Source organism: Choloepus didactylus, chromosome 3 (genome assembly GCF_015220235.1).
Source record: "Choloepus didactylus isolate mChoDid1 chromosome 3, mChoDid1.pri, whole genome shotgun sequence".
Classification (NCBI taxonomy): Eukaryota; Metazoa; Chordata; class Mammalia; order Pilosa; family Megalonychidae; genus Choloepus; species Choloepus didactylus.
In genome coordinates, this window is record NC_051309.1 from 89,595,636 (window position 1) to 89,606,017 (window position 10,382).

Here is a 10,382-nt window from a genome sequence, read left to right on the forward strand (position 1 = left end):
CAAACGGTTTATAATGTAGAATGTAGGGGAACTAGCAATAGAGAGCAGTTAAGGAAGGGGGAACAATAATCCAAGAAGAACAGATAAGCTATTTAACGTTCTGGGGATGCCCAGGAATGACTATGGTCTGTTAATTTCTGATGGATATAGTAGGAACAAGTTCACAGAAATGTTGCTATATTAGGTAACTTTCTTGCGGTAAAGTAGGAACAGGTTGGAAGTTAAGCAGTTATCTTAGGTTAGTTGTCTTTTTCTTACTCCCTTGTTATGGTCTCTTTGAAATGTTCTTTTATTGTATTTTTTTTTTTTTTAATTTTTTTTTCATACAGTTGTTTTAAAAAAGAAAAACAAGGAAAAAAATATGTAATGCCCCCTTGAGGAGCCTGTGGAGAATGCAGGGGTATTGGCTTACCCCACCTTGATGGTTGCTAACATGACCACAGACATAGGGGACTGGTGGTTTGATGGGCTGAGCCCTCTACCATAGGTTTTACCCTTGGGAAGACGGTTGCTGCAAAGGAGAGGATAGGCCTCCCTATAATTGTGCCTAAGAGCCTCCTCCCGAATGCCTCTTTGTTGCTCAGATGTGGCCCTTTCTCTCTAGCTAAGCCAACTTGAAAGCTGAAATCACTGCCCTCCCCACTACGTGGGATCAGACACCCAGGGGAGTGAATCTCCCTGGCAACGTGGAATATGACTCCTTGGGAGGAATGTAGACCTGGCATCGTGGGATGGAGAACATCTTCTTGACCAAAAGGGGGATGTGAAAGGAAATGAAACAAGCTTCAGTGGCAGAGAGATTCCAAAAGGAGCCGAGAGGTCACTCTGGTGGGCACTCTTACGCACACTTTAGACAACCCTTTTTAGGTTCTAAAGAATTGGGGTAGCTGGTGGTGGATACCTGAAACTATCAAACTACAACCCAGAACCCATGAATCTCGAAGACAATTGTATAAAAATGTAGCTTATGAGGGGTGACAATGGGATTGGGAAAGCCATAAGGACCACACTCCACTTTGTCTAGTTTATGGATGGACGAGTAGAAAAATAGGAGAAGGAAACAAACAGACAAAGGTACCCAGTGTTCTTTTTTACTTCAATTGCTCTTTTTCACTTTAATTATTATTCTTGTTATTTTTGTGTGTGTGCTAATGAAGGTGTCAGGGATTGATTTAGGTGATGAATGTACAACTATGTAATGGTACTGTGAACAATCGAATGTACGATTTGTTTTGTATGACTGTGTGGTATGTGAATATATCTCAATAAAATGAAGATTAAAAAAAAAAGAAAACAAAGGGAAGCTGTTAAAGGGTGGTAAATAGCAAAATAAACTAATTGGATTTGCATTTGCAAAAGATCATTCTAACTGCACTAGAAAAAGTGGATTTGATGTGGGGGAAGGCGATGATCAAAAAAGATGTCAAAGAGGAAAGCTTAGGGACCCAGGGAGTAATCTAGATAAGAAAGGTTGGGGTATTGAACTAAAGATTCCAGTAACAAAGAAGGAGAGGAAGGACAGAATTTAAAAATATTTTTATAAGGTAAACCAGATAGGATGTGGTAGCTGATAGAATATGCAAGAGTGAAGATTTTAAGATTCTGGCTTAGTTGGCTAGATGAAGAGTGGTGGTAGGGAATTCAGACTGAAGAATGAGTTGGAAGGAAATGAGTTAGGTTTGGACATGATGAATCTGAGTTATTCATAGGATATTCAAATAGGAGTGCCCAGTTGGCAGATGGTATTACTCAGAAGTAAGGGTAAGCTGGATATACAGATTGAGAGCCATCAGTGCACAGGAAGTACTTGAAGTCATAAGTACAGATGAAAATTAGCAGAAACTGTTAAGAAGTAGAAAGCAAGGGAAGAGTCTAAGATGAATCTGTGGTAACATACTGTTTTGTACATAATGAAGAGGCTTAGAGGGAGGTGCCAGAAAGAAGAACAAGAAGGAAAAACTAGAGATTCATTTTATTTAAATATCTATTACGTGTAAGGCACTGATGATACAAAGACAATAATTATACAGAAATAGCAAACATATCCATTATGTGGCAGGTACTATGCTAGATGCTTTACATAGATTAATTCACGCCAACTTCACAGCAATTCAGTGAAGAAGGGTCTACTACTATCATTCATATTTGATGTATAAGGAAACTGAGGCACAGTTAATACAATTTGCTCAAGGTCATGTAGTGAGTCAGGGGTTTTAAAGTCACTGGAAAACACTTCCCGTTCCAAGGATGTTCTAAATTCATGTTTTAAAACATTCCTCTCACAAAATTTTCATAACTAAGTTAATTGGAAAATTTTGATATACACTCTATACTAAAAGATGATGACCAAAGATAATGGTCTTTAGAAATCCTGCAGGTGAGGAAACACCTAATTTGATCTTAATTTTAATGGAGAGTTATAATACTACTTTAAAAAAAAAAAAAATCCTAACTGAATTAATGTTCAGAACAATAAGAACGTGTTTTCTCTCAAAGCTAAGACATGATCCCTTTTCCAGAGAAACAGAAGGAAAACAGAGAAAATGATATTCTAGCACCTAAAGGAGAAAAGAATCATAAACAGTGAAAGTTAAAGAAAAGTTAAGACAAGGGCTGTTAAGTGTATATTGGATTTGAAAACTGGTGATCATTTTCCTCCTTTCCTCTGCTTTTTATTTTTCAATAGATCACCATCTAACACACTATATTTTTACTTATCTTTTTATTGTCTGTTCATTTTCATGAAAATATAGGTTTAATGAAGGCAGGGACTTTGTTTTATTCACTGTTGAGTCCCCAGCACTTAGAATAGTGCCTGGCACACTGTAGGTGCTCAAATAATATTTTTTGAACACATGATTGTAAAGTGCTACAACTTGCCTAAATCACATTGCTGTCAAAATTTTAAAAACAATTTTTATTATTAAGATTTGACCTTTGTAGTCAATATTTTCCATAAATTAGCTAAGTATTAGAGTACCATATAGTAGAGATAATACTGAGAGTAAATATTTCATGTACGTTTTATGAGTAAGTGATGTTGCAAAATAGCTCCTGAAAGTGACTACTTAAATAGGCTACATTATTGGTATGATGGTGATGATGATAATGATGGCGGCGGTGGTGGCAACAAATCCTTATTGAGAGTTATTTGCTAGTCACCACTGAATGCTTTACATGTATTTATGTATATAATCCTCAAAACAACCCTATCAGGTAGGTACCACTATTATCTCTAATGTACAGATTATAAGACAGAGATGCTGAGTAATGTGCCTAAGCTCACTTAGTTAATAAGTGGGAAATAATGATAGAGGACTTTCTCAAATGTTAATTTCACTTTATCATCACTATTTTATTCATCCACCCATTCTTCCAACAAAAATATATAAGCTTATTTTAGAAATTAATAAACTAAGACAGGAAACTTAAGTATCTTGGTCTAAATGACATAATCTAGTCAGTGGAAGAATTAAGACCTTTATAAAAAGTCTTGATTATAAATCAATTAGCAGCCACATTTCAAAAAATACTTACTGTAACAATTAAAAAATTAAAAAAAATAAATAAAGGATAAAAATACTCACTACTAGTATAGAGGATTTTTGCTAGGGTCATTTCCAGTATAGCCCCACGGCTTCCTTCACCAATCATGTGCAACTTTGAGATTAAGAGAAAAAGAGAGAGAAGTAAATCTGCACATAATGTCTATATAAAACATGTATATATTCATATAAAATACTGCTTTGTTAAACATTTTAGATGAAGCAACAATGGTACATACACACTATTTCACTGGTATTTTAAGTTAATGAGGTTTGGTGGCAACATCCTGACATATCTGGGATTTATAAGTACTATTAGAAAATTATACAAACATACACATATATTTCACATTGAAGAAACAATTGACACAAAACTGAATTAAAGATTACCAGAGATGAAATATCTGTACATGTATTGCCTATATATTAAAAGAAGTTACTTATTCTTATAATAATCAGTATAATAAATACACTAGATAACTAAAAAGTTAAAATACAGAAGTGGTAACAAACCTCATCTACCACGACCAGACCTAGACTACTAATCCTTCCAGTTTCAATTAAGGAGTTCACCAGACTATGTCCTTTTTCAATAGTGGCAATATATAGTGATTTCTTTTCTCTTCTTTTAATTGGAGGAAATCTTCCTTTGCTTCCAGCATATTCTTCAACAAAGAAACCCAGTTCTATACCAAAACTTGACAAACCTGAAATCTAGATATTAGTTAAAATAAGTAACAAACACAAATAAATCTTTCTTTTAAATCAAAGGATGAAATGTCTTAATCTATATAATTTACATATTAAAATAAATTTTTAAAAACTTTAAAAAGCTAAAAATAGTGCTAATACCAACCAGTGGGAACAAGAGCATATATTAAGATATACATACATAAAAAAATGCCATAAAATTAATGTGATTTTTGCAAATGAATGCAACTTTTAAACTACATAGTAAAAGTGACAATAAATTTTTTGATGTCAAAAAACATCAGAATATCTCATTTATTTTGATAAAGTAATTGGTTAGTTTTGGTTTGAAAAAAGCAGGCTAAATATCAATAGGAACTTTAAGAAAAAGCTTAATCCACCAATTTAGGAAAAAAATAAAACTTTCTACAACAGGTAATTACTATTAGAAGAGATTTTAGGGTAAGTACTCCATACTGCTTTTGTACATCTTAAAAATGAGATTAATTCTCTATCCTTAATAGAGGAACCTCTTCTCAGTCAATAAAAAGTTACTCTTTTTATGCTAGTTCTTACATCTTAATGTCAAAATAATATTAGCAAATAACACTTTTTTTTTTTTTAATTTTTAAATCACACCTTTTCTTGAACAATTGCTACATAAGGTAGGATCATCAAAACATCTTTCCTCCGGCAAAGCAGTTCCTGTAGCATTAAAATCTCAGCCACTAGGGTTTTTCCACCACTAGTTGGCAAGGAATAAATTAAATTTTTTCTTTCTTGCACAGACTTCAATGTTAAGCAAGTATGTTGCCATTCTGTGGAATTAAAAAAAGAAAGCATTATTTCCCCCTCTACACTCTCAACCTCAACAAAGTTTTCCAAGAAGAATCAAATCCCACCCTGTGTAGCAATCTTTTCATAAGGGTAAGATGTAATTATGTGTCAATATGTTAAATGTCAAATATTCCAAATGTGCCATGTGCACAGCCAGTTTAGACTTCAGCTCAGGCCTAGTCAGCAGAGTGGACCACTAGACTCCGTATCAGAGGAGCTAAAAACCATACAAGGACCTACGTGAATTCTAAGGTCTTCCTCTCATGTCTGCAAGATCATTTAAGCTTCTCATCCTCATTTACCCAAACAACATCTTAGAAATAAGGGGGGAGGGGAATCTGTATCATGTTTTCCACAAACCAAGAAAGACTACTCAATTAGCTCTAATGGGGAGCTGAACTGATAGACTGTTTAAACCTTGAAAGACTGGAATTACTGACTGGCATGTCTAGGGTTCCTGTAGTTTGACAAGGTAGGACTCATGACAAGGATCAGGTCTGAGACATGGTATGAAAACTAGTACAACTACTCTGTAAGATAATATGACAATGTGGAACATCAAAAATTTTCAAAGTGGGCCTCAGTATTTAATTGGGAGAAAAGTGGGCAAGAGATATGATGACATTTCACGGCAAGAGAAAAGCAAATGGTCAATAAATACATAAAAAGGGACCAATTGTTACCAACTGGGTATGCAAAACAAAAAAACAAAACAAAACAGAAAACTACCAAAGAGCCCCACCAAAACCCACACATATAAAATCTAGAGCTGACTAGAATGGGGAGAAATAGACATTCTTGTATATGGTTGGTGACAGCACTATCTTTTTGGAAAGTAATCTGGCAGTATCAAAAATAAAACTACTAAACCTGTGTTTAAGTGACAGGGCCAGATTTCATAACTAGGCTGAGAACCCCCAGCACAGCTGAGAACCTACCAGTGTGTGCCAGGCACAGTGCTAGTTACATAAGAAAAAGATGAGTTAAATAGAGCCCTGTCCTCAGGGTACTCATTCTGGCAGGAGACACAGATTAAACAAAGAACAAGGTGCTAGGAGAAAAGTGGAGAAAAGAAAGTTAACATCTTCTTCATGGGTACACACAGCATTAGCTCTCAAACTGTGAAACTCATTAATTTAGAATTTATTAGACTGTTGTCATTAGTCTTCTATTAGACTTTGTTTCTTGTAATCCTGCTTCTCCAACCTGTCTTCCTTCTGAGATGAGAAACCATGTTTTCATTTGGTTCATAAATCCTAACATAAGTGTATCAGAAATACTAACGAAGCGATTGGCCAATATGGCAGCACTGGCCTTTCTTCTTCTAAAATGACACATATCTGAAATACATGCAAGGACCAAGGATTTTTCAAAAACATTACAAGATCTATTAATTGCTATTTATACTGTGTGTATTTAAACAATAACTTAAGCTGTCTTTAAAGATGTTTCATTTTCATCAATAGTATTAATTCTAACTCCTTTACTCAAGATATCTGAGTGTTCTAAGACATTTCAACAACTAAGTTTTGGTGGAGAGGACAGAGCCAGCCGAGGAAACACCAGCTAAGGAAACTGAGTAACAGCTACACAATCAGGGGGAAAATCAGGAGAGGAGTGTCAAAAAGGATGTGATTGACAGGGTCAGGTGCTACTAAGAAGTCAGGTAGGGTAAGAACTGAAAGTATCATTGGGTTTAGACACTCTCATTGTTACATCTTAAGTAAGAGCCCAGACCCAGAATTGGGGTGGGCTATGGAACTATTTGAGGTGAAGAAAGAGAGACAGCAAAGATAACTGATTTCAGAAGTGTGAACTGTGAAGGGAAGGAAAGAAGATCAGTGGTAGCAGGATAGGGATAGGAGGTAGAGAGAAGATTCATATTTTGTTCTGTTTTTAAAATGAGAAGCATGACCACAGAAGCATTTGTTTTCTATTGATTTGAGCAAATATTATGGTAATGATGGAAATTATTTTCTCATTCCAACAAATACATTACCATATAATTTTTCAATTCCCTTGAACCGAGCATAAATGTCTCTCACTTTGCTGGGTAAGGAATAAAAAGGACCAAGGTCACCTGACGATGACTCAATTGTTTTCTTAGCAGCATTAATTTCTTCAGATAGGAGAGTCTCTTTGAGCTGTTTAGTTCTAGAAAACATAGGTGTCTGGGCCTTGGCATTTCCAGTCATGGCACTTTTTAGATGATCTTTAAGACTTTTTCTCCTATTCACATCTGGACTAGTTCTGATTTTAGAAGAGGTTTCATCACTTTGCTGGGGTTGCTCTATGCAATTATGGGGCAATTCCTTTTCTTTCGTAGACCAGTTGCCCAAATCATTTGAAGAGTTCTGCAAATTTTCATAAAATAAAACCTGTGAAGAAGGTACATCATACAAAATATCAGCTCCAGGTTGAATAGTGACATCTTGATGCCCACTCTGGCAGTTTATGTGCTCATCAGTTTTTAATTCAGTAAAGCTGTCTACAGTAGTAATGTTGAATTTGATGTTTTTGATGCTTTCTGAACAAAGATCTTCAGTGACAAGGTCTGTAGCATGTTTACTATCTTCAGGAAGTTGCATATATTTTTGTTCCAGGTCATCAACTTGAGCTAAAAAAGAGTTTTCAGTAAAACCATCATAATCACCAAACATGTCCTCTTCACTGTCTTGATGCTGGAAAGAAAACAAAAGCATTTATGATCAATTCAAGCTTTATTGCGAATAAAAAGTTTCAGCCTAGAACTGTAACAGGTATATAGTTAAATGATGGGGGTTTTAAAGTCATTGGAAAACATTTCTTGATCCAAGAATGTTCTAAACTCATGCTTTAAAACATTCCTCTCACAAAATTTTTGTAACTAACTGGCAAATTTTGATATACACTCTCTACTAAAAGATGATGCCTAAAGATGAAGGTCCTTAGAAACACTGTAGGTGAGGAAACACCTAATTTGATCTTAATTTTAATGGAGAGTTATAATAAATACTTTTAAAAATAAATATCCTAACTAGAATTAATGTTAAGAACATTAAGACCTTTTATATTTGCCACCATATTAGACAAAAATACATGACATTTAACTTGGAAAATAGGATCTAAACATATATGTTGTACATAAATACATCTAAATACAAAAGAATAAAGGAGAAAAGAAGTTTATCTGATAAGTAGGGACTCATTAAATAAGGTAACTATTTTTTTTCTGATGATGAATAGAACCTTGATCTAAAAAATTTAATTTTCTTTTCCAGTGCAAGTATTTCATACCCATTTTAAAACATCATACATGTTCACTAAGTAAGAGACATATTAAGAACATGCAACATGACTTGCAAATTTATCTCTGAATAGTTCAGTGGCTTGTGTCGCTCTGAAATTTTTTTCACATCATTATTTCTGAAATTTAACCTTGGCCATGTTCAACTGCAGTGCTATACCTTTCTTTGTTAAGAGTCACCTAGATATGTCAATAACCCATATGCAAAAGGTCCAGGCTGCATACTTACTACAGTTGCAGTGACATTATAGAAAACACTACCTTAATATATAGGTTGTCCAAAATTAAACTGACTTGCAAATACAAGTTACTGTGGGAGTCACATTAAATGAAAGTGCTAGAAGAGCATGATAAAGTAATAGGTATTATATTTATAAATTCTAGAAGGGGGTAAACAATTATGAAAGGATTTGGAAGGTAGGAGTGGAGAAAGGCAAAGAAATCACAATTTCGCATTAAATGGACAGAAAATGTCATTTTTATTATGAGAATTAACATGAAAACTATCTAAGGAAAACAATGTAGCCTTCTGACTTGGCAACCAGAAAACAAAGCAAAAATACAAAGTCAATAACAGAATTCTTGAGCTCTAATGTGCTAGGCACCAAGCTAAATGCTTTGCACACATTCCTTCTTTTGACTCTTAATGACCCTGTGAAATACACCTTATCATGGCCACTTATAGATGAGGAAGTGAAGCCCAGAGGTTAAGCGACTTGACTAAAGTGCACTCCCAATATGTGGTGATGCTGGGATTCTAACTCCTAGGCCTGTGATTTGACTACTGTGATAAATCCTTAAAATAGCTGTAAGGCTGGCATACATCTATTGGGCTGTCAGGCCCCCAGGAGTTTCTAATAACTGCAACACCACCCTCCCAGACTGCCATCTACAAAGACTGGCATGTAACAAAGTAGCAGTTGTACCACTGGATGCTCCAGCTAGATTCGTCTCCTAAGAATATGGAATTGAGACGGAGAGTTAGCACACCGACTCGGGTGGTCTACTAAACAAGAGATGCAAACTTGGAAGTAGCAATGTAGTGAAGTGATTAAGAATAAGGATTTGTGGTCAGAACTGTAGTTTCTTAACTTCTCAGGGCATGTCTTCTATTGTAAAATCTACATAATGTAAACAGTTTAACAAGGTACCCAACACATTTATCCTCAATAAATGGCACTAACTTGGAAGTCAGACGGTCTTGGGTTTGATCCCCAGCCAGGCCACTTATTTGCTGCCTGTACAACTTTTATGTCTCGGGGTCTAGTTTTCCTATCAATATAGAATTAGGGATAACAAGGCAGTATCTTATAAACGAAGATTAACAGGAACAACAAAGACAGCAATTTAAGGCTATTATGTAAGTGGTCATATATTAATATACAATTGTCTGTACTTGGGAGAGAAACTGCCAAAAATTTGAAGTTCCAACTTCCATGTCTTATATAACTGGTCTCCCACCCCTCGCAGTGGGCAGGCGGGAGCCCCAAAGTGGGAAATGAAACGAGGAACTCGGGGGAACTGGAGAGCTAATGGGGCTGTACCTCCACCGGCAGCAAGCCCACGGTTTTCCGCCGCCGGCTCCCAGCCTCCACCTCCTCCTCCTCCTCCTCATTTCCAGGCTTGAGCTCGGCTGTAGAGGGGACGGCCAAAATGCTCTCTAGGCTGGTACGGTTCCTTTTGCGGAACGACACTCGCCGGCGTATGCGGGAACCACCCTCATCCATGGCAGGGGCATAGGGCCCGGCGAAGCGTCGTCCTCTCTGACCCGGCCGTCAAATTCTAGTTTCGGGGAGAGCGGAGGACAGGACTAGGGAAGCAACAGGAGGAGGCTGCGCTTCCTTCCCGAACCACCTTAGAGAAAGACCCCAAATTAATTTCCAAGGCTCTTGGACCGGAAGCAGCAATTTTAGAAGCGCTCAGGCGCAACCGTGCAAACCCGCCCATTTCTCATCCAATTATAAGCGTCCCCCCGACTTCTGGCGGCTGTGGCGGGGTAAGAACAGGCAGGTGCTGCGCAGGCG

At 36.5% G+C, this 10,382-nt stretch overlaps 1 protein-coding gene across 10 annotated transcripts in view; it reads right to left on the reverse strand.

Annotated features, from left to right (window-relative positions):
- The window catches only part of HELQ (helicase, POLQ like), a 111,485-nt gene extending 101,107 nt beyond the window's left edge, over nt 1-10,378 (reverse strand). For 3 of the 10 annotated variants that reach the window (XR_005215909.1, XM_037830138.1, XM_037830139.1), the window contains exons 1-5: nt 9,903-10,357; nt 7,072-7,753; nt 4,875-5,053; nt 4,059-4,259; nt 3,588-3,660 (exon numbers count right to left, since the gene is read on the reverse strand). Coding sequence is in view for 7 of the 10 variants with exons in the window: in XM_037830138.1 (XP_037686066.1) it covers nt 3,588-3,660; nt 4,059-4,259; nt 4,875-5,053; nt 7,072-7,753; nt 9,903-10,085 (1,318 nt within the window). In the remaining 3 variants the exon portion in view is untranslated. Of the gene's footprint in view, nt 1-3,587; nt 3,661-4,058; nt 4,260-4,874; nt 5,054-6,010; nt 6,030-7,071; nt 7,754-9,902 lie in introns of those variants that run through there. The other 7 variants (XR_005215910.1, XM_037830136.1, XM_037830140.1 and 4 more) reach the window with 7 other exon arrangements.
- Between the last annotated feature and the right edge of the window lie 4 nt (nt 10,379-10,382).